This window comes from Neovison vison, chromosome 10 (assembly GCF_020171115.1).
Source record: "Neovison vison isolate M4711 chromosome 10, ASM_NN_V1, whole genome shotgun sequence".
NCBI lineage: Eukaryota > Metazoa > Chordata > Mammalia > Carnivora > Mustelidae > Neogale > Neogale vison.
The window spans coordinates 49896220-49920394 of NC_058100.1; the positions used below are offsets into that span (position 1 = coordinate 49896220).

At 48.9% G+C, this 24175-nt stretch overlaps 1 protein-coding gene across 1 annotated transcript in view; it reads left to right on the plus strand.

Moving 5' to 3' along the window:
* Nucleotides 1–24175, plus strand: part of LAMC2 (laminin subunit gamma 2) — a 58349-nt gene that overhangs the window by 26312 nt on the left and 7862 nt on the right. The window contains exons 3-19 of the mRNA XM_044267271.1: nt 1216–1351; nt 5233–5331; nt 7976–8112; nt 9108–9230; nt 10054–10243; nt 11280–11392; nt 12367–12585; nt 13206–13388; nt 14543–14788; nt 16855–17000; nt 18049–18205; nt 18468–18673; nt 19428–19507; nt 20669–20815; nt 21311–21455; nt 22147–22296; nt 23018–23132. Of these exons, the coding sequence (XP_044123206.1) occupies nt 1216–1351; nt 5233–5331; nt 7976–8112; nt 9108–9230; nt 10054–10243; nt 11280–11392; nt 12367–12585; nt 13206–13388; nt 14543–14788; nt 16855–17000; nt 18049–18205; nt 18468–18673; nt 19428–19507; nt 20669–20815; nt 21311–21455; nt 22147–22296; nt 23018–23132 (2592 nt within the window). The remainder of the gene's footprint in view (nt 1–1215; nt 1352–5232; nt 5332–7975; nt 8113–9107; nt 9231–10053; nt 10244–11279; nt 11393–12366; nt 12586–13205; nt 13389–14542; nt 14789–16854; nt 17001–18048; nt 18206–18467; nt 18674–19427; nt 19508–20668; nt 20816–21310; nt 21456–22146; nt 22297–23017; nt 23133–24175) is intronic.

Consider the following 24175-nt stretch of genomic DNA (forward strand, 5'->3'; position numbering starts at 1 on the left):
GCAAATGCAGTTGCCCGAAGGAAAGAAGTGGCCTGACACATTCTACAGACAGGCTGGGGGAGCGGAGAGCCGGGACAGAGTGCAGGAGAGCAGGCCACGTGGTAGGAGAGGTCGAGTTCTGTGCACCACGATGCAGAGTGCGTTTTCTTCTGCTTGTAGTGGGGAGCCACCAGAGAGAGAGAGACAGCTGAGTAATGTGTCCTGAATTCCACTGTTCAAGCAGCGTGGAAGGAGGGAAGGGAGGCAAGGATGGAGGCAGGGAAGAGAGGGGGAGGCAGGGTCCAGGGAGAAAAGACAGACTTGAAGCAGGTCAGGGGAAGGGAGGGAGTCAGACGGAGGAGGCCGGGCTCCGGAGGGGCGCATTTGCTGCCCTGAGCATTTCTGGTCTCTCATCAACTAGCGATCCGAGGGGGCCCGCACACCAGTAAGAGCGTGGCTCTACAGAAGCAACCACTGGGCTAGTGCTCTGTGCAGTGCACCGGCTGAGATGCGCGGGGAAGGGGCGATGCCCCAAGGTCGAGAATGTCTGTCACTCCAGCTAGGGAGAGATATTTCCAGTTAGGAGGCCTTCCCATACTAAAAATAAAATAAAATAAAATAAAAATAAATCACACTGGCTCTTAAAAGATGGCTTTTGGCTGCCAGAAATAAGGGAAGACATTGGTCGCTGTCCCATACTCTCTTCGAGGGGCTGATGTGCTCGCTCACACGCTGTCCCTCTCCTTGAGGTCTCAGGCGTCCCACAAACTTCTTTTAAAGATTTTATGTGTTTATTTGACAGAGAGAAATCACAAGTAGATGGAGAGGCAGGCAGAGAGAGAGAGGGAAGCAGGCTCCCTGCTGAGCAGAGAGCCCGATGCGGGACTCGATCCCAGGACCCTGAGATCATGACCTGAGCCGAAGGCAGCAGCTTAACCCACTGAGCCACCCAGGCGCCCCCACAAACTTCTTTTAAAAAGCAGTGGTGGACATGCTACTTAATGCTTGCATCAGAGCAGGTAGAGAAGTAGACACACTTCCAGGAGCTCCTTCCCCTTCTCGGCGTGCAGAAGCCCTGCTCGGCGGGGAGCGCCGGCCCCAGGCTGGATGTGCTCAGAGACGGGGACAGCTCGCTAGAGGTCACTGAGCTCCCATGGGGCTTCAGCTGCTTCCGAACGTCCTATAAACTAAGGATTTCCTTTTCTTCTTTCCTTCTCCCTACCCCGCGGGTTACAGGTTCTCTGAGCGCTCGCTGCGACAGCTCTGGCCGGTGCAGCTGCAAACCCGGTGTGACAGGAGACAGGTGTGACCGCTGTCTGCCCGGCTTCCACTCGCTCACTGACGCCGGCTGCACCCGAGACCAGAGGCCACTGTAAGCACCTCCGCCGCCGCAGCTTGTGCCGTGAGGGGTGGCAATGACATTATCATCCGTGGTCACTTACATCCCTGAGCACCAGCTGTGGGCCAAGCGCTGCTGGAGGACTTGACATAAGCCTCAGCGGTTGGGATTAACGTCACACTCATGGGGGAAGTCAGAACTGTACACCCCAGGGGGTTAAGTTTACCCGATACTACTGGGGAGCGGGGACCTCATATTCAGACCCCGCGTCTGGGCTCTGAAACCCATGTTCTTCACCCCAGCGATTGCCCCCCTTTAGACGAACAAGGATGGAAGTAAAGCGCCCTCCAGTTTCTCACCTGGGACCCATTTCGACCCAAATGATGTTGGACTAAAAAAACTTTTCTGCACAGTTGTATTCCCCTTTAGTTTGAAGCATTGTCCTCCCCTCCTCATGTTCTTTCCCGGAAGAGGGGTGCCTGGGGGTCCCAGTCAGTTAAGCATCTGGCTTTTGATTTCGGCTCAGGTTGTGATCTCAGGGTCCTGAGATCGAGCCCCGTGCTGGGCTGCAGCTGAGTGTGAGTCTGCCCGAGACTCTCTCTCCCTCTCCCTCTGCCCTCCCCCGACTCATGCACGTGCTCGCTCTCTCAAAAAAAAAAAAAAAAAAATCGTTCCTGGAAGAAGACGGGACATATATTATAAATCACATAAGCAGTCTCAGGGGTGCAGAACTGGCAGGGACTGGGTTGGCTTAGGAGAAAGGGAGCTCAGCAGGAAAGCTGTTAGCTACGAGGTGCCCTCAGAGGATCACTTCCCGTTGCCCCCTTTGCCAGCCCCTTGCCCACCTTGTGGGCCGGCCTGGCTGCCGCTGTCCCAAGTTCTCTCTCCCTTAGGCCTCCGCGCAGACTGTCCTCTTCCAGGCTTCCCTGCCCCCTTTCAGACTGTCCTCAGAGACCCTTCCTTCGACCGCGTCTGCCTTTGAAAATGCCTCTAAAACATGAGTCAGACCATGTCCCCTCTCTGCTGGCAGCCCTCCAGCAGCTCCCTGTCCTCTCAGAATGAGGCGGAGACTTCTTTTGCAGACCAGCAGGGCCTGCAAGGTCCTCTGCCCTCTGTTCCCTCAGCAGTGGGCTTCCACTGCGTTTCCCTTTCCCCCGAGCCCCTGCCCTTGGCCCCACCAGCCTCCCTTCCCTTCCTCAAAGGAGACAAGCCAAGGGACCTCAGCCCTGGCTTCGAGCACTCGTGCTTCCTACAGGGCCACGGAGAGCCTCACAGACCCCATGCCCACCTCAGCCACTCCCCACAGGGCCCTTCCCTGGCCAGTCCCCATCCCTCCGAGTTCTGACTGATGTTACTTCCCATCTCTTGTTTTCTATGTGTATTTGTTTGTCGGTCTCTCCCACCAGAGTGGAAGCCCCTTGTTGGCTTGACCTTGTTCATACTCGGCATCCCCAGTGCCCAGAGTGGGGAGAGGCACACGGGCAGGCTCAGCCCCAGCTCGCCTTAGGCTTTGCTGCCCTCATTGTTCATGTTTCTGCCCTGCCTGGAGACTCCTGGAGATCAGGATCTTATTTCTTAATGTCCTTGGTGCTTAGCAACCAGTACATGGTGCCTAATGTTTGTCAAAGGGTCCAGATAAGTCGTGTGGAGGGGCTAGGACAGGAGGAGAGCCTCCCAAGTGAAAGAAGAGGGCCGGGAAAGGGATCCTTCAGGGAGCCTGACAGGATGGGGCTCTGACTGGATGTGAAATGTGAGGGGGAGAAGGGAGCCCATTCGGGTTTGGGCAAGATTTGGATGGGGTCAAAGGGTAGTCAGAGGAAGAGCAAACAGGAGGGAGAGCACAGATTTGGTTTTAGACCCATGAGATCGATGAGATAGATCTGCTCATGTGAATGATACTAGTCATAAGCCGGAACACTAAGAGCTTGTGCCCAGACTAGATCATGGAAATACTGGTAGATTCCGTCATTGAGAAAGTCCTGCAACCAACACCCCCCCCCAAAAAAAAACAGTTAAACTCAGCAATTCCACTCCTAGGAATATACTCAAGAAATATGAAAGCATACATATCTGCATAGAAATGTGTACACAAATGCTCGTAGTAGCATTACTCATAATACCTAAAAAGTGGAAACAACCCAGATGTCTGTCAGATGTTGAGTGGATGAGCAAAATCTCATCTATCCATGTGATAGAATTTTATTCAGCCCTAAGGAGGTGAATTATTGATACTTGGATGAAATATAACATTGGATGAACCTTGAAAACATACTAAGTGAAAGAAGCCAAACCCGGAAGGCCTTTACAGAAAATGTTCGGAACAAGCAGCTCTATATAGACACGGCAAGTAGATTAGTGGTTGTCGAGGACAGGGGTTGGGGGAAGGGAAGGTGATTTCTGCGGGCACAGGGTTTCTTTCTGGAGTGATGAAAATGTTCTACAATTGGTTGGGATGATTGAGAATATTTTAAACTCTACTAAATTCTGCTAAATTCTGCTACTCTGAGAATCTGCTAAAAACCAGCAAATTGTACATTTTAAATGGGGGAATTGTTTGGTATGTGAATTGTGTCCTTTAAAATTTTTTAAATTTTTTTTTAAAGATTTGATTTATCTATTTGTGGGAATGAGCGAGCATGAGCTGTGGGGAGGGGCAAAGGAGAAGCAGCATCTCTTCTGAGAGGGGAGCCCGAGGCAGGGCTCAGTCCCAGGCCCTGGGGATTGTGACCTGAGCTGAAAGCAGACGCTTCCTGTTTTGTTAATTTTGGCCATTCTAACTGGTGTAAGGTGATATCTCAATGTGGTTTTAATTTGAATCTCCCTGAGGGCTAATGATGATGAGCATTTTTTCATGTGTCTGATAGCCATTTGTATGTCTTGATTGGAGAAGTGTCTGTTCATATCTTCTGCCCATTTTTTGATGTGTTTGTCTGTTTTGTGTGGGTTGAGTTTGAATGGATAAGGAAGATGTGGTCCATATACACTATGGAGTATGATGCCTCCATCAGAAAGGATGAATACCCAACTTTTGTAGCAACATGGACGGGACTGGAAGAGATTATGCTGAGTGAAATAAGTCAAGCAGAGAGAGTCAATTATATGGTTTCACTTATTTGTGGAGCATAACAGATAGCATGGAGGACAAGGGAAGTTAGAGAGGAGAAGGGAGTTGGGGTAAATTGGAAGGGGAGGTGAACCATGAGAGACTATGGACTCTGAAAAACAATCTGAGGGGTTTGAAGTGGCGGGGGGGGGTGGGAGGTTGGGGTACCAGGTGGTGGGTATTAAAGAGGGCACGGATTGCATGGAGCACTGGGTGTGGTGAAAAAATAATGAATACTGTTTTTCTGAAAATAAATAAATTGGAAAAAAAAAAAAAGAAAGCAGACGCTTCATCAACTGAGCCATCCAGGTGTCCCTGAATTGTGTCTTGATAGAAGTGTTACCAAAAGAAAGCACTAAATGAAAATAGCAAGTAGATGGAATCCATCATAAGGAAAGCAGTCATCGCTGAATTAAACAACAGAGAAGCCATGATAAATTAAAAAAACAAAAACAAAAACAAAAAAACTGGCCATTGAACGAGACAGTCAACCAAACTAAACCAAACCAAACTGAATCGTTTAGTGATGGATTTGGTTCACGTCCTGGCGCAAGACCGTCTTCTCCTCAGGGGAGGGTAGCAGATGGTTCGTGGACCGGCTGTCACCCTCAGAGGAGCACAAGCCTGGACAAACGAGTCCTTAAAGGGCCCGTGAGAGATGAGCGTGGACAAGGCTAGCGGAGAGAGGCCTCACTGAAGACGAAGGCTTTGCTCAGGCCGGTGACGTTGGTGCAGGAGCTCTTGATCTTTATGTGGATAGCTGAAAAGCGTTTGGAGACACATCCCTAATTTTCTTTTTCTTCTTTTGCAGAGACTCCAAGTGCGACTGTGACCCAGCTGGCACCTCGGGGCCCTGCGACGAGGGCCGCTGTGTCTGCAAGCCAGCTGTCACCGGAGAGCGCTGTGACAGGTCTGTGGGAACTGTGGCCCTGCAGACACAGCGGCCAGCATGAGAAGTCACTCTCCGAGTGCAGTTGTGGAAAAGGGACACTTAACAAATGTACACCACCCCTGTCCTGTCCTCTGTCCTCAAAAACTTAGCTCTTTAAAAAAGACAGCTGAGCCCCCAAGTCTCCCTGGACCCCATGCTTTTGCTGGGGGCCCCCTCCCTTTGTTTACAAGGGCGGCAGAGGTGCAGGGCCACAGGGAGTCTCCTGGCCAGCGGACTCCGAATCCCAGGTGCTCCCATACGGGGTGGCATGCGATAATGAGGTCACATGACTCAGCTTGGCCCCAGAAAAGTCCTGGTCTAATTAAGCATGTTGGGAAAATGCTAGTAAGAGGGAATGTGGCCGTAAATAACCATCCTGTGCGGCAGAGGAACCGCCCAGGGATGGGATGGTGGTTGCATGCACACACATGAGCCGGGAGAAGATGCCATGTGGCCCCGAGCCATGTGGGGGCAGGTGGCCCCGTAAACAGCCATCCGGCCTCTAGCGCTGCTTGCGGACGTTCCTTAAGGACACATGGCTCAGACTTCAAGCTCTTCCCGCCTCTGCGATTGCTGGCCCCAGAGGTAAAGGTGTTCCCCTCGTTTCCTTGAAAGTCAGAAAGCAGACCGTTGGCAGCCTGACAACCACTTACCCCTGGGCAGAGAAAACACCAGATCCATCCCCAGCGTGTGTTTCTGGGGGTTCTTGGCTGCCGAGGTGGAGGAGGGGAAACACAGCTTACGTGTTAAAAGAGGAATCACTTTCTGGAAAGGTTTTTAATTTCACGATGTCACACAGAAACAGAAAACCACATAAAACTAATGTCAGCACCGCCCCTTCTAAGAAATAGACCTTCACTAATAATGTACCATCCCAATGACAACAGCCTCCCTCCTTTTCGAGAAATGACCATCATCCTGGCGTCTGTGTAATCACACCCTTATTTTTCCTCATAATTTAGTGCCTGGTTGCATCCCTCAACACTGTCCTTGAGTTTTGCCTGATTTCCCTCAGTTCCTCCCCTCCGTTCTTTTTCCATTCCCTCCCCTCCCTTTCTGTGCCCCCCTCCCACTTTCTTTGCTTTTTAATCCCTTTTAATCTGCAGGTTTCTTCCAAAGAAACCGTCATGATTTTTTTTAAACCCTTGCTCTATAGAGAAAAACCAAACCAAACCAATGTTTATTTATATACAACTTTTCTCCGAAGCATTTACTGTTTACTGTGAACCTGCTTTTCTGTGATTTTGCCCGATAAGCAGACTCCTGTCATGGGGGACAGTGGATTAGACCACATGACTTAGAGGCAGATGTACCTGGTTTGAAAATCTTGTCTCAGTCACTTACCAGCTCTATGACCTCAAACAAATTTCTTAACCTCTCTCTGGCCTGGTGTCTTCATCTAAGAAAATGGGAAATTGGGAGCCTGGATGGCTCAGGTGGTTGGAGCCAACTGCCTTTGGCTCAGGTCATGATCTCGGAGTCCCGGGATCGAGTCCCGCATCGGGCTCCCAACTCCACGGGGAGTCTGCTTCTCTCTCTGCCCTTCTCCTCACTCATGCTCTCTCTCACTGTCTCTCTCTCAAATAAATAAATAAAATCTTAAAAAAAAACAAAAAACAAAAAAACTCTTGATTTTGGCTCAGGTCATTATCTCGGGGTCCTGAAATCGAGCCCCTCCTCGGGCTCTGTGCTGGATTCTCTCTCTCCCTCTCCCCTTCCCCCTGCTCACTCTCTCTCTCTCGCTCTCTCTCTCGTTCTCTAAAATAAATTAAAAAGAAAAAAAAGAGAAATTTGGAAATAACAATTCCTATCTCCTGGGGTTGTACCAAGCATTAGATTGGAGAACACACATCAAGTGCCCGGCACAGCATCTGCCCTAAATAAATGATCAGTGAAACTATTATTATTTCATGAAGAAGGATGTAGTTAACTTGAACGGAGAGAAACAAGTCCTCCCCAGCTTCTCCTCCTTCTCTGTGACCCCAGCATCCGAGACCTGTCTGGTAGCTGTGGTCCTCAGAGATGTCACTGGCCGGTGGGCACCAGCCTACATTTTGCTTTTGTAGGGAGCCTCCAGCCATCCATCCTTGTCATGTGGCCCCCCTGTCCCTCTCCCCTCAGAGCAGAGCGGGGCTCTAAGGGGCGGGGACGGTGGGCAGCAGCTGGTGGTGGTGTGCGGGTCAGTACAACTGAGCAGGGGCTGGGGCTGGGACATTTGCCTTCCCTCTCCTGGCTCCGCTCCCCCACTCGCTTGCCCCCATTATACACTTGCTCGAAGACAGGACCACCTCTGCCTCCCCCTGCCCCAACTCTTTTTGTCCTGCTCATGGGACTTTCAGTTCCTCACCAAGGATGGGGAAATCACTAAGGTCCCAGGCCACCGAGTCCTTCATGACCACGCTCTAGCACAGGGACAGAAAGTGAACGTCCGTGCTCTCTCACTGGGGCTGTGACTGTCCAGCGTGTCGCTGAGCAGGGCTGGTATGTGTAAGACAGTATTTCCCAGTTCTGGGAATGATAGGGCCAGGTAGGAGAGATAGTAGGAAAGATCAGTCATCATGTTCTCTCTACGAAACAAGAAATGACTTCTAACATCGTCCTAATCTTGAAAATGCCTCTGCAGGTGTCTACCGGGTTACTATCACCTGGATGGGGAAAACCCTGAGGGCTGTACCCAGTGTTTTTGCTACGGGCATTCAGCCAACTGCCGCAGCTCGGGAGACTACAGTGTCCATACAATCACCTCTACTTTCTATCAAGGTAAAGTGTTCTGTTTCTAGAAGTTTGTTTTTAACATTGTATCGTGCTTTATGCTTACAGACAGCTTCCTCCTCACCACAGCTTGGCTTGGCATGATCTTTAGCAACTCTCTTCTAGCTTTTAATGGGCGTTATTTTGTCTGGGCAAGAAGGGGAGCCTAATGTCTTGAAAAAGTCAGCAGCACACCTGACTCCTACCGGTATATGAGTAACTTAAAAGAATAACTAAAAAGAGACCAGATTTTCATCTCCTTGCACTTCACATCTCCATGTATTTTAAAACCACAAAAGACTCTTTCATTTGGTTGGGTGGGGGTTATGTGAGTCTTCCTGAAATTCACATTCATTAATAATCCTGCTTTCCGGGGAGCCTGGCTGGTTCAGTCGGTTGAGCGTCCGGCTCTTGGTTTCAGCTCAGGTCGTGATCTCACGGGTCGTGGGATTGACCCCACATCTCTGCTTGGAAGACTCTCACTCTCGGCTCCTCCTCCCACTCACATGTGCCCTCTCTCTCTCCCTAAAATAAATAAATGAATCTTTTTTAAAAAATACTCTTTCCACATTCATTAAGTGAGTTAATGTATGTGAGATTAGTTACCAAGCTACAAAATCCTAGATTTTTAAAATCTAGGAGAGTGACATGATTTCAACTTCTCGTTTCTCTTAAAACTGGACCCTCTCCACTCACAAAGGCCAGACCCTGTTTCTGTAAATAAAATAAAAGTATGAACTACAGGCAGATGAAATCATGCTCTCTTATTACAAGAATCAGACTCCTAGAAGTCAGAGCCACTATGGGGTGGGAGCCGCTGAAGTCAAGACCCAAGTAGAGAAGGGGCATAGAACATTTTGAGGGCTGCACATCATTGTGGAACTAGTAAGAAAACCCCACTAGCTGTTCACGTCTAGGAATTTTTGGCAATTAAGTCTTGCCTTATTTAGCTCAATAGATGATGAGCTTTGTCTGCATGCAGAGGGGTTTTCTTTGTGTTCCAGATGTTGATGGCTGGAAGGCTGTCCAAAGAAATGGGTCTCCTGCAAAGCTCCAGTGGTCCCAGCGTCACTGGGATGTGTTCAGCTCAGCACGACGATCAGACCCTGTCTATTTTGTTGCCCCTGGTATGTATGGTGTTTTTCTTATAGAAGCCAAGAAGTCAGGAGAAAAAAACGAAGTTAGCAAATGTGAAAACACCTTACCTGGCGGTCAGAAAAGCAGTGTCTCTGGAAGACAGAGCTTCAGCCCTATTGACCGATTCATGATACAATAGAACAGGACCGTGTATCCTCGCAGACGGACCCTGTTTGAAGTTCCTACTTTCATCAAAGGGGATGTTTCTAGGTTTCCCATCAAGACAAGAAATAAAGACAGAGGTCACTCCTGTGGATCTACTGAGAAGCAGATGGAGAAGCGAAAATAAGGCATTCTCTGTTTGAACCACTTGTATGTCAAAAACAAATGTATTAGTAGTTCATTTCATTAGCTCATATGTGATGTCCAGGTAAGCTGTACTCGTAACCTTTCTAAATTTCAGTTCTCTCTGCTGACGACGGGGGTGATAATACCTCCAAGGATTGTTAACATCAAATGTCATGATGTCTGTGAACTAGAAAGCATTATGATACGATTAGAAAGCAAATGATACTATTCCCAACATACCTGGACCTTTACACGCCAGTCTGTTGTCGGGGCCATGCTGTGAATCATCAGGTAGAGGGAATTGTCTTTCAATGTGGCCCTTCTAGCATGTCAGTTGCTAATTCTCCTTTGTAGCCAACAACAATATGGCCGCCTCCATGAACGGGTTCTTCTGGAACAGTGGTTGTGGGCCAGGCTGATGACACGGGACTCCAGCAGAAATCACCAACATTAATGCAAATTTGGTAGCTCATTTTCTTCTACAGTTTCACACTGATCTCAATCTTTTCGAATTCTCTTTCACAGCCAAATTTCTCGGGAATCAACAGGTGAGCTATGGGCAAACCCTGTCTTTTGACTACCGTGTGGACAGGGGAGGCAGACACCCATCCGCCCATGATGTGATCCTGGAAGGTGCTGGTCTACGGGTCACAGCTCCCTTGATGCCCCCGGGCAAGACGCTGCCTTGTGGGATCACCAAGACTTACACGTTCAGGTAAAAAGAGCGACTACAAGTGGGTCAGGTGACTCAAGTCCCACTTCCTTTGTTCATGCATTCAATCATTTGTTCTTTTCATAAGCTTTTCCGAGCACCTTTCATGTACCAGATGCAGTAACGTGTAGGCTAGTGGGAGAAAAAATAAAGAATATGATGGTGTGGCTTGTAAATGACAAGATAGACAAGGTGGGCACAGGTATTTTGAACACACAGAGGAGGCACAAGTGACCCACATTACAGTGATCAAGGGAGGCTTCCCAAGAAAACATGACAAGTGGGAAGAGTTTCCTAAGGATGGAAATGGGGGGAGGGGAATGTTAGCAAAGCAGAGGAAATAATCATGCCTGAGGACATTTCGTACTTTGGGAAATTCTAAGTAGTGAAGCCTGAGCGAAGTGTGGAGTGGGAGAGAGGAAGACAGAAGTGAGGTCAGTGAACTAGAGAAAGGAAGTTAGGTTATTTCTGGAAGTACTCCAATAAAAAAACAAAACAACTTTTGAAAGACTAGCACAGGGATGGTGATACGATGCGGTGAGAAGTTATAAATGCTGAATTTGGAAGTACTGGACATGTCCAATGTAGAACGTGAAAATGGACTTTTGAAAAGAGTAAGTGAAATTGTGCTCAGTTTAACAAATCACGTAAACAACAAAACCAAAAATTAATGGTAGCTCTCTTGAGGGTCAGAACTCCTTGAACTCGGCCATGTTCCTGGGAGTGAGTTTTGTGTGGCCAGGAATAGAAGGTGGTCTCTGTGGACCTGGACCAGCACTGGATGCCATGACCCCTGGGGCTGGGCTTCTCGCACTGGGACTCCCTCTGTCACTTCCTGTGGGGCTCATGCTCCCCGTGCAGTGAGCAGACTCCAAGCTCCAGGCTATGACAGTGCGGTGACCCGTCCTTCACCCTGTCAGGCAGGGCCACGAAGGGGCTTAGCATTTCCCACCTTCTTGGGCACAATTTATATCATGTATACAAATTATAAGACTTGATAAGAGCTGTAATGTTAAGCTTTGGGCTTTAAATCCTGCAGATTAAATGAACGTCCAAGCAGTAACTGGAGCCCCCAGCTGAGTTACTTCGAGTACCGGAGGTTACTGCGCAACCTCACGGCCCTGCGGATCCGAGCCACTTACGGAGAATATAGTAAGTGACCGAGGGAAGTGAATTCCTCTCTTGGGTTTGAGTGTGTGTCTGCTTCCTGAGGCAGTGACAGTCTCCAAACAAGTAGGTAAGCTGCTTGATGGTTTTGATGGAGGGTCTCCGATTAGGTCTAAATTTTTATTTCTCTTATTTTCTAGAAGTTTCTAGAAAGTCTAGAAGTTTCTAAATTCTTATTTTTTAGAAGTTTCTTTTCCTCTAAAAAGGGGCTAACACCAACGAAGAGCTAAGAGTCTTGCTAAGAGCCTCCAAATTTAAATGAATCTGATTATTTGAAGAAGATAATCTACAACAAATGGGCTTGTGCCTTTAGCTAGAAAATGGCGTCTATGACTCAGCCCTATAGTCCTTGAGTTGCTGCACCTTGGGGACTGTACTCATTGTTATCATATTCAGATGTCACCTGAATTCTGTTAACTCCTTTTGTTGAACTTCATATGGGGGAGGGAGGACACTCTGATCCCAATGGAATTCTGTACATGTGAGTTCCATGAGCTTTTTAGCACTTACATGAACAGGAAGCATCGCTCACTGGCGTGCCTAATTTCCACATCACTAACGAAGCAAATCAAGCAGGATATAGAAAAGATGCTTATTAATAATGATTTTATTGAATCTTTCTTTTGAGCCAGGCACATTAGCATGTATGCATGGTCTCATTTTCATTTCACAACCAGCACAGGGGGTCCATACCCCTGTTACTTCTCTTCCACACTTGAGGAAACACCATGGTAGAAAGTTATGTGACTTGCCCGTTCACACAGCTAGCGAGAATGCAGCCAGAATTTCAACCCTGACTTTCCCGACACCGCAGCCTGTGCGTCCGTCCTGAGGACATAGTGAGCGAATGCCACCTGTCTTCCTTAGAGAGTCAGGAAAAATAAAAGCCAAAGAGAGGCCCGCGTTTAGATCTGTCGACCTCCCCACTTGCTCCTTCTAATCTGATCTCCATGTGGCAGGCACCGGGTACCTCGACAATGTGACCCTGATCTCTGCCCGCCCCGTCTCTGGAGCCCCGGCACCCTGGGTCGAGCAATGCGTATGTCCCGTTGGCTACAAGGGCCAGTTCTGCCAGGACTGTGCTTCCGGCTACAAAAGAGATTCAGCCAGACTGGGACCTTTCGGTGCCTGTATTCCATGTAACTGCCAGGGGGGAGGAGCCTGCGATCCAGACACAGGTGCGTGAAATGACACCTGGCCCAGGTGGCTGGGGGTGGTCAGGTGACGGGCGTCGTCCACGGAGGGGACAGAGCCGTGTAAGAAAGACGCCGCCTGAACTCATTTCGGAGATGGGGAAGGATTAGGGAGGTAGGGCTGGAGTCAGAGAAGATGGACATGGTGCTTTATTACACTCAATCCTTTTCATTATGGAAAATGCCGCAAGGTTGTGGGAAAGGTACCGGGTTACAGGAAACGGCTGTCATGGTTCAGTGCTGCGGGTGTCGGTGTCGAGTTTCAGGAATTGTCTGGAGAGATCAAAGGCAACGTCAGGGACTGAATGAATGTGGACAAATGGTGTCAGGCCATGGGGACCCGGGGAGCAGTGTTAGGTGATGGGTTGGAAAGGAAGCTAGGTCTGCTGAGTGTGGGAGAGCCACGTGAGGGCCAGGGTCGTGGCAGGTTTAGAGTTGGTACTAGGGCAAAGGTGAATGCCAGTGCTCCGACACTTCGGGAAAAGCTTTGGAAAGGAAGGTTCTGGTTACAGGAGCTCTGCCTCCCACGCATCACCCCTGTTACAGGAAGTGGATCGTTTTACTCTACTCTCTACTCTGCCCTCCCTTCTTCCTCTGCCTCCCAGGAGACTGTTACTCGGGGGATGAAAACCTTGACATCGAGTGCGCCGACTGCCCCATTGGTTTCTACAACGATCCACACGACCCCCGCAGCTGCAAGCCGTGCCCGTGCCACAATGGGTTCAGCTGCTCTGTCATGCCCGAGACAGAGGAGGTGGTGTGCAATAACTGTCCCCAGGGCGTCACCGGTAAGGCCCCCGGCCTACTGCCTCTGTGCCACGAATTCTCATGAATGGCTGCTAGTCCACACAGTCTCTAGGGAATTCTGATGACTCGGGGTCACTGTAGATGGGCTCATTCGAAAGACGGGGATGCGCTCGAGAGGTACATTGAGGAAGGGCAAGGTGTGGCTCGTAGGGGATGTACAAATGGTTAACGCTGGTGTAGGTTTGTAATTAGGAGATAACGTTTTCAGCTAAGGGGCGCCTGGGTGGCTCAGTGGGTTAAAGCCTCTGCCTTCGGCTCAGGTCATGTTCCCAGGGTCCTGGGATCGAGCCCCACATGGGGCTCTCTGCTCAGCAGGGAACCTGCTTCCTCCTCTCTCTCTCTGCCTGCCTCCCTGCCTGCTTGTGATCTCTGTCAAATAAATAAATAAATACTAAAAAAAAATAAAAGTTTTCAGATAAGATACATGGTTTATTTTATTTTGTCTTATTTTTTAAAAGATTTTATTTATTTGAGGGATAAGCAGAGATAGTGAGAGAGACCTTGAGTAGGGAGGGGAGGAAAAACGGTCTCCTGCCAAGCAGGGAGCCTGCTGTGGGACTGGATCCCAGGACCCTGGGATCATGACCTGAGCCAAAGGCAGACGTTTCACTGACTGAGCTACCCAGGCACCCCAAAATATGTGGTTTAACTAAGCTTTACAAAATGATCCAAGGTATAGAAGGGAAACGTAGTGACATTTTAAATGTCACACCTCTCTCTTGGGGCACCTGGCTGGCTGTCCGTAGGACATGCGACTCTGGGGCTTGGGGTTGTGGGTTTGAGCCCCACACTGGGTGTGGAGATTACTTTAAAAAAATAAGAAAAGAGTCAATGTCACATCTCGCTGCTGGTCAGTCTGAAAAAAGTTAATTCTTTAGCACTAGCCTCAGTGGTACTGCTATAAATCTGACTTTTCCCCGACTGTCTAGTTAACCGATAGGAAGCCTCCTAGTAGGGATGCTGTGTTCTAACATCTGGGACCACCGTGCAGTGAAAAGAGCCTAGCCCTTGCCCTGGGCACCTGTCCCTGAGGCTGTTGTTCTGGGGCCCAGGGACCAGTGGGTGACCCGTGTCCCCATGCCGGCTCTTGCTGCCCGTGGGTGACCACTCAGGCTTGGGCATTTGTTCCTTCCAGGCGCCCGCTGTGAGCTCTGTGCCGATGGCTACTTTGGGGACCCCTTCGGGGAGCGTGGCCCGGTGAGGCCTTGTCAGCCCTGTCAGTGCAACAACAATGTGGACCCCGGGGCCTCCGGGAACTGCGACCGCCTGACCGGCAGGTGTCTCAAGTGCATCCACAACACAGCGGGTGTCCACTGTGATCGGTGCAAAGCAGGCTACTTCGGGGACCCGTTGGCTGCCAACCCAGAGGACAAGTGTCGAGGTAGGAGTGCTTCTCCAGACCGGTCGGACAGGTGGGGGGGTGTGCGTGCACGTACATGTGAGCTTGCTAGCGTGCACACAGGGACGAACACACCGGTCAGCGAGGCCAGCCCTGGGTGAGAGGAAGCTGCTTTGGTTTCTCCGACCGGTGGGCCCACGAACCGTCTGGACCTTTCACCTGTCAAAGGCTTTAAGACCCCTGCAGCAGGATTCCAGAAGACAGAGCTGGAGGATTAAAGCTGGGGGGGGGGTGGAGAAGGTCCAGTTTACATCCTGAGCGCAGGAGGAGATGAAACGGAGCCCGGCCATCCGCCTCCGTCGGGGGCTGGCAGTCAGGGACGCTGCCGAGCTCGTTAGAGGACAGCCGTGAACGACGTGAGACTGAGTCTGAACAAAAGCGGGGGGCGGTGGAGGGGTGGGCGCCGTTTAAGAGACCCTCTCAGGAAGTCAATGTAACTGAGGGAGACGAAGGTGCCCGTTCCGAGTCCAACGCACGAGACTCAGCTTCAGAGCCACAGCTCTCCGGGCGCCTTCAGATCAAAGCACGAACGTGCACATCGGTCCTCCTGCTCGGCCCTTCTATCAAGCCTCTGTCCACGTTACACCCCGGAGGCAGGTTTAGCTCTAGGCAAGTTCACGTTCAGTTCTAGGGCGCTGGCCTGCCCCACAAACTCACCCCCTGGTCACAAAGGTCCCAGACCAGCCCTGGTGCCCAGACCTCCACGGCTTGTTTATTATAACAGAGCCCGAGGGGGCCTCTGGGCACCCAGACAGGAGGGCTCCTGGTTCCCCAGGAGGTCCGCAGGGAGCCAGCATCTCCCACTCACCCCAGAATCCCCAGCCCTGGAAATGCCTCAGGACTTCCGTGCAATCTGAGGCTTCCACCCTGGAGCACGAATCCCACCCGCCCCAATCCCAACCTGTGGGTTAGCTCCGATGTGCTAGAAAGTGCCCCGTGACAGGAAGAGCCCACATGCTAGGAGCAGGACCGAGTTCCTGTCTAGCTTTTTACCACACCCGTCATATTGCACTGGTTATGCCGCTTCATCTCTCCGAGCCTCAGTTTTTTCATAGGGATGAATAATGTGTAACTCAAAGTGGTTGCAAATATAAAATAGCATCTGGGAAGTACACTGTCAAGAACACTAGCTCCAAGGTGCTGGTAACGGAGACCTCACTGGCTTTAGACCATACATTCCTTCACTTCACTATCTGTTGGCAAGCTCCTACCAGGACCCCGTGTGGGGGCTACAGACTGAGGCTGTAAGTCAGTTCCAGCCCCCAGAGAGACCGTATGCTAATAAGGAAGACACAGAAGTATGTAAGCAATAATGACAGTATACTTCAACATGTGATCATATCACCGTGTGCCAAGTGTTTTATGAGCGCCGTAGAGCAGCCCAGAGGGTCATTGTAACTCGCTTAGAGCTGGGTCTCACCCGCTGTACATCCTCAGCTCCTAGAACAGTGTGGCACATGGCAGGTATGCAATCAATATTAATGCATAAAGGCACTGTTCTTTTTACTGTGTTTCCTATGTCAAAGGTAGCAGAGCAAGAGGAAAAGAGCAATGCCTCTTCCCAAGCTCTCATTCTGGCTTGCCATTGACTTGCTGTGTGACTCGGATAGATTACTGAACCTCTCTGAGCTCATAGTCCTCATCTGTAAAATAAGGGGAGATGACATCCGGCATGTAAGAGGCCCAGAAGACATGTTGTTTCCCTTTGGAGCAAAGCTAGAGTGCCTACAGAATATCCAACAGGCTCACAATTTAATGGGAGGAAAAAAAATAATAAGTGCTACCAGAAAGCATGGACTGTTGGAAGAGCCCTTTATCCACAGCCACAGCAAACAAACTTCTAGATGATTCCTAAGATCTGTCTGTATTAGAAATGTGCTTGGAGACACAGGCAAGAGATGTATCTAGCACAGTGTGAACTGACAAGGGAAAAGAAGGATTTTTCGCCATTGGGGATTTGAACTTCTTCCCTTTATCTTTGCTACATCTCCAGTTTCTAGAACTAGCTTGATAGGAATGCTTTCTGTTTGTCCGTCTTTTGTCTCTAGCTTGCAACTGCAATCCAGCGGGCTCCGAGCCTGGGGAGTGTAGAAATGATGGCAGCTGTGTTTGCAAGCCCGGATTTGGCGGCCTCAACTGTGAACACGCGGCACTAACCAGCTGTCCCGCTTGCTATAATCAAGTGAAGACTCAGGTGTGCCTTCTACCCAACCCTCAGCCCCATGAGTAAAATTGTTAGGGGTCTACTAGCTGCGTCCATCACAAATCTGGGACCCTCCGAGTCTCCCAGGGATGAGGGTGGAGGTTACTATTTCTTTCTTTAAAAATTGCCGTATTAAAAAAAAATTCCATGCAGTCATAATAATGCTACAGGTTTAGGCTCTTATATGCACCATCTTCAAGATCTCTTTTGCAGATACTGTCTCATTTGGTTCTCTTGAGGACTTAGTCAATTTGCGAGAGACAGTATTTTGATGTCACTCCCTGAGCAAAGCGCCACAAACATTTGCAATTTTTCCATCACGTGGGCACGTGGAACCAAGAGTCCCGCCCAGAATTCCCTGGTTCCACCTGGCCCCGTGACGGAAAAATTGCAAATGTCTGTGGAGACTGCTCAGCTCAGTACCCTTTCCACTTACGACATGCCACTTCCTAGCTGGATTTTTTCCAAGAGATTTCTAAAACAAATGAAGAAAAACATAAATACGGAGACGATATGAGGAGTCCAGAAGGTGTCAAGGCTGCTCAAACAAGACTAGCCTCCAGAAGTTTCTCATTCACATTCCAGAGAAGAATGAAACTGATGTTGTTGTTAATTATTCTTTATTAGTTTGCTGGGGTGGAGGGTGGAGGAAGAAAAGGTCCAAATAGAACCCCAAAGGTAGAAAAAACTCAACTTGTTTGTTTTTTTTCATTTATCTCTTTAGCCTGCCCTCTCGTATTTTCTTCGTTCCGGACACTGTTCCAAGTACTATCCCAATACTAACTCGCTTTGTCCAAGTAATAACTATGAGATATTATGATTATCCCCATCTCATGGGTAATGAAAGTGACTTGCGTAAGGTCATGCTGACAGCTAATGAGTAGAGGGGCCAGGATTCAAACTCGGCGGACCTGGGCTCTCAGCCCTTAACGATTGTCATGTGCCAAGCATCTCTGGGTTTTAAGCTCTTCTCTCCTGAGTTCCTACTATCAGACTGTGATCACCCTCTGTTCTGATCCTCTTTCCTATGTGGTTTCAGATGGACCAGTTTCTGCAGCAGCTCCAGAGCCTGGAGGCCCTGGTCTCCAGGGCTCAGGGTGGCGGCGGAGGGGTGCCCAGCCCAGAGCTGGAAGGCAGGATGCAACAGGCTGAGCAGGCCTTGCGGGACCTTCTGAGAGAAGCCCAGATCACAGAAGGTGATGAAAGGAATTTATAATCTTCTGTTGGGTATCAGTTCAGGGGGTGTCTTTGTCCAACACTTGCAGAGATCAAAGGGCCATCTCTGATTCTCCTGGGACCCGCATGACGGCGATAAGAGAGTGGCCGCCTGCATTCACTGACTGGGCTGTCCCCCTTTGCCATTAGCCAGTCAAAGTCACTCGTCCAACCCTCCCGCCTATCGGATTCCCCTGCCCTGGCTCTGAAAGTGCTCATCCTCCTTCTCCTTCTTGGTACCAGGGGCTAGTAAATCTCTCGGTCTCCAGCTGGCCAAGGCAAGGAGCGAAGGGAACAGCTACCGGAACCGCCTCAACGACCTCAAGACGGCCGTGGAAAGAATCCGGGCCCTGGGCAGTCAATATCAGACCCGAGTTCAGGATACGCGCAGCCTGCTCACGCAGATGCACCGGAGCCTGCAGGAGAGCGAGGTCTCGCTGAGAAGCACCGTAGGTGTCCCCGGGTTCCGGGTCCGGAGGAATCCAGTGAAGAAAGGATTCTGAAAAGGGGAAAAAATTGCTGCCAGGCTGATTTTTCTTAATGATGTCATTTGTAGTGTGGTAGCAGGGAGAGATCTGAGTGAGCTCTCGTCTCTTTTTCAGTAAAGAAGCTGATGGCGACAATAATGTGAGTGGGTGTGTAGAAGACAAATAAAGGAAACTGGAAGATAGTCAGATATTATGCTGATGAAATGAAGGATTAAAAGAATTTCCCTTATTACAAAAATAATGTTTGTTGTAGAGAACTTGGAAAATAAATAAAAATTCCCTGGCATCCCATTATTAGGAAATAACCATCATCGAAACTTGGTCTATTTTGTTAGAATAGAATACATATGAATGTATAGAATACATATGAATTCTTTAAATACATAGAATAGAAGACATATGAATTCTTTAAATACATATGAAAATACTACTAGCGTGTATGTATTTTTAAATGAATATATCTATTTACAGAAGCTTTTTAAAATTGGATTTTTACCTTATTCCTTTTTTTTAAAGATTTATTTATTTATTTGAGAGGGAGAGAGCTAGCAAGAGGAAGGGCTGAGGGAGAGGGACAGGGAGAGAACCTCAGGCAGACCCCGGCAGACTGGGGAGCCCCCCATGGGCTCAATCTCACAGCCCTGAGATCCTGACCTGAGCTACCTAGGCTCCAGGGCTGAGTGCAAAGCTTTAACCAAGTCTCTTCTTTTCACAGAACATTCCTCCCCCAGAGCGCTACGTGGGGCCAAATGGTTTTAAAAGCCTGGCCCAGGAGGCCACAAGACTGGCAGATAGGTAAGTAGACCCCTGCTTCAGACTATCTCTGCAAGGCCAGACTTGAACAAGACCGTAGGGTATTCAGGACCTAAGCAGCGTATCATTACCTCCAGGACCTTTGCAGCCATTTCCTTGCTTTGAAGCCTTTTTTCTTTTTCTTTCTTTCTTTCTTTTTTTTTTTTTTTTTAACCTCTTGGCTTTTAGCCTATGTGAGTATGTGAGTGGCCACTGGGCATGGTCACTTGGCAAGTGTCTGGGGTGGGGGTGTTTTTTAACTCGGATTTTTCTATGACTCACAGTATGGCTCTGCTGTGTGTCAGATGTTCTATGACTCACAGTATGGCTCTGCTGTGTGTCAGATGGGATTTTTCGGGCCCTGTGAAATGAATCAGCCTCTGGAAAAGAACGTTCTGCAGCTTTGAGGGACTCCCAGGCTCCCACATGGAGCCTGGGAACAAGTAGCAACCCGTTGTTTGCTAGTCTGTGGGGGCCAAGACGGCAGAGAGGGAACCTCCTCCCCAAAACCGGCTCTGCAGGGCCCCAGTGGTAACTGGCAGCTCCCTAGTCCTTGCCTGACTGTAAATCCCACCATGGAGAAGAGGTTGGCTCCCAGCAGGGTGGCAGGCTCTGCTAATCCCACATGGAATTCAGTCAGTGAAGGAGGCGGATTTGTGTTTCGTGGAATAAACTGCCTCCTGAGTTTGTTTGTGGTTGCTGTGTTGTTTATTGTTTTTATCACTTCGTAAGCATTTGGGTGACCTTCATGGACAGGCTCTGTTCCCCCTGGTGGTGGACCCAATGTAGGGTTGCAGCAAAAGTGAAGGGGAGGCTGGGTCCTGGACGAAATAAGACCTAGGGGTTTCTCCCGGCACAAAAGACCTTATAAATGCAATACTTCATCCCCCTGAGACTGCTCACACCCGTCTCCCCGCCCCACGCCCCGCTCCCCCTGGATACCCTAGAGACCGAAAGATCATGAGCTAGGATCTAAGACAAGAGCTCCATCTCCAGAACACCTCCTGCTTCCTGACAGCTCCTCTAATTCCGTCCAGTCTGGGTCAATTCTGTTTGGCCTTTCTTGGCAATCCAGCTCCCCGTACTCTCTCTTCCTTCTGACCAAAGACCTAAAGGAAGACCTTTGCTAAGAAAACTCAAATTCTTTGTTTTGAATCCTTTCAGCCATGTTGGGTCAGCCAGTGACATGGAGCGGCTGGTCAGGGAAACCCAGGACGACCTCAAACAGGCGCTGTCGTTGGCCCACAACGCCCTGCGGGAAGGAGGCAGAGGCAGCCTGGATGGCTCCGCGGTGCAAGGGCTCATGGGAAAGTATGTTTGATGGGTCCTCGCATGCGCCAAGCTAGTCCTCATCTGTCTGCAGAGCACAGGCCACGTCTGAGGGGCACCGTGCTTCCTTTAAAGAAAACAGTCCTAAGGGACGAGAGAACGAGAGTGTTAATCTCGGGGAAGGGACATGTCTTTATGTCTAGAAGAAGGAAAGACTGAGTAAAACTTGGGTTTTGACTGAGAGATTGCAATGCTTGGAGGATGTGAGTAAATCCATCTGACGACAGGAAGCATGTGGGAAGAATATATGATGAAGACTTGGGAAACTTGGGCTGAATTTTTCAGACCCAACCTGAATACACTTTAAGGCTTATGTTTAGCTTGTGGAGAGGGATGCATAACTGGCACAAAACCTCATTTGGGTTCTTCTGATAACTGCAGCGACATACTTTTTACCCAACAGGATGAATGCTTTTAATAATAATAATAAAAGAAAAACAGTTGTTCCTCCAAGTTCTCTTTTTGCCTGCCCTGCAGGTTGGAGAAGGCCAAGTCCCTGGCCCAGCGACTGTCGGGGGAGGCCACTCAAACCGACGTTGAAGCAGATAGGTCTTACCAGCACAGTCTTCGCCTTCTCAATGCCATGTCTCAGCTGTCAGGAGTCAGTGATCAGTCTTTTCAGGTAAGGGCACGTAGTGATGCGCTGGATGGACAGAAGAAGGGCCACATGCCTGCTTCTCTGGGCGGGGGGAGGGGGGTCCATACTATGGTTCAGTCCTTTAGATTTTCCTCCACGGGACCCTTTTATGTTGGATTAGGAAGAATATTCTTCTTGTTCTGAAACTCCATTCTTTGCCTCCGAAAAAGCCTTAGCCCACATCCTGAACAAAATAGTGGATAACAGTTTTATATCTCCTCCTTAGTTTTGGGGACTACTGAAACTTGTGGGAAATTATTCAAGCTAAAGCTTGGTATTTACATTTAGGTCCGAACTACAGTGCATTTCTATGTATAGCCATTCGGAAGACTTCCGTTCTTCTCAGAAGTTTTACATTGTTTCTGCGGTCCATTTCTTTAACTATTAGAAACTTATTAGATTAAGAAGATGCAGCTTTCTACCCACACAAAAAGCACTCACAGTGATTGCCACAAAAATGTTTCCACGCATGTATAAGCCAACATGTAAAATTTTAAAAGAGAGAGAGAGACGCTTGGGGAAACTTCCGTCTGACTATCGATCGGCACATTCTTTCATTTCTGTTGGGTTTTATGCTGGGATTGCCGTTTGCACACAGTGACACCAGCTCCTAAGAAAGCTGGTGTGGCGACTGCTGGGCAGCAAGTCCGACTCCTGCCTTTCTGTGGACTTACAGCTAGAACTGAAGAAGTTCGAACAAAAAACGGGTGCTCTCTCAAGCCTGGTGACTCGGCGTATGGATGAGTTCAAGCATGTGCAAAGCAGTCTGGGAAACTGGGAAGAAGAAACCCAGCAGCTCTTACAGAATGGAAAGAATGGGAGACAGGTATCCTTTTTTTAACTCACTCCACAAACAGGGAGTGGATGACTACCATATGAATGAATATGGCAAGAGGCCATCAGTACTCAACCATAGAAAACTCTCTGAAGGGCTCGGTACCGCTGTGGAGTAACTGAGATTAATCAGTTCTGGTCCCGCCCACTGAATCTGCCCTCAACCTAGGAATAGGACTCAGGCCTCTGGAGTTCAGTTGTGCTCCAGCTTCTTCTACTAGCTTGGCTTTAGGAAGTATATAGAGTATAAAATTATTTGCAGGGGCGCCTGGGTGGCTCAGTGGGTTAAAGCCTCTGCCTTCGGCTCAGGTTGTGATCTCAGGATCCTGGGATCGAGCCCCGCATTGGGCTCTCTGCTCAGCAGGGAGCCTGCTTCCTCCTCTCTCTCTGCCAGCTTCTCTGCCTACCTGTGATCTCTGTCTGTCAAATAAATAAATAAAATCTTAAAAAAAATTATTTGCAAAACTGCATTTGTCCTTGATAGTGGACTAGAGTTTGAGACTGTTCTGTATACAGGCTGTGCCATTGGGTTACAGAGCTTGCTCCGTCTGGGATTGTGGAGGGCTTTGCGACAGCACCCCTAGACCGTCTGGGGAATCACAGCACTCTGTTGTCGTGAAGAGAAATGTGTCCGAGTCATTCTGCTGACTGGAATGCTCTTCCTGAGTATGTGTTACATTTACTCTAATCTTACTCTGTCTGCCTGTTTACAGACATCAGATCAGCTGCTTTCCCGGGCCAACCTTGCTAAAAGCAGAGCCCAAGAAGCACTAAGTATGGGCAATGCCACTTTTTATGAAGTTGAGAACATCCTGAAAAACCTCCGAGGTAAACATTTCATGGTTCGGGTCGCTTAATATGTTAAAGGAATAACCACAACTTTAATTTATTTTGAATCTCTGTGTATTTCTCGAAATGATAGCTACATTGGGATAGTCACAGACACTTAATAAGTATCTTCCTAAAGAAAGAAATTGTATTAGCATTTGATTGTATTAACATTTAGCTCGATGTCAGGAGGCTTGAGTTCTGATGGAACTTGGCCGGGCCGCGTGACGGCTCTGAGCGCACTGTGTGACCTTAGGCCAGTCCCAGGCTTTCCAGACCCTGATGTCTTCTTCTTTAAAGAAAGAAGGTTGAGTTAAAGGATCTCTAAGGTCCTTCACAGATCCAGCATCCTACTACAACACAGACCGTTTTCCTTTTCTCTGGTGGCCTGGTTGGTTCCAACGTAGAGTCAATGTGGTTTCTTTGTGGTGAAGATAACGGAACTCTCTCAGTACCTGCATCCCAGGAAATGTGGGTCTGTGCCTTGCAGAGATTTGGTTACAATTCAGGTTTCTTCACTCAAGAACAAAAAAGAAGCATTTCTAAAGTCTTGGGATTTTCTTACAGGAAAGTCCTCCCTACTACCCATTCTGTTCAACCTCCAGCTCCCATCACTGGCAGCTCCGGGTTCACGCTCTGGCTTGAAACTTTGGGCTTCAAAGAGTTTACCTATTTCTGATCTACTTTGGGGTCTTAGGTGGAGACCCAGGGCAGGCTGATTGTCAGTTTCTCAAAGCAACAACCTAATCATGGCCCTTTCAGTGCCTTCTGTAAGATGCTTTCTGCTAGGTGGCTCAGTCAGCTAAGTGTCTGCCTTCAGCTCAGGTCATGATCCCAGGGTGCTGGGATCGAGTCCTGCATCTCCTGCATCAGGCTGTCTGCTCAGTGGGGAGGCTGCTTCTCCCTCTGCCTCTGCAGCATCCCTTGCTTGTGCTTTAGCTCACGCACTCTCTCTCTCTCTCCAACAAATAAATTTTATATATATATATATATATATATTCATATATATATATATGAAGGGCATATATATATATATATATATA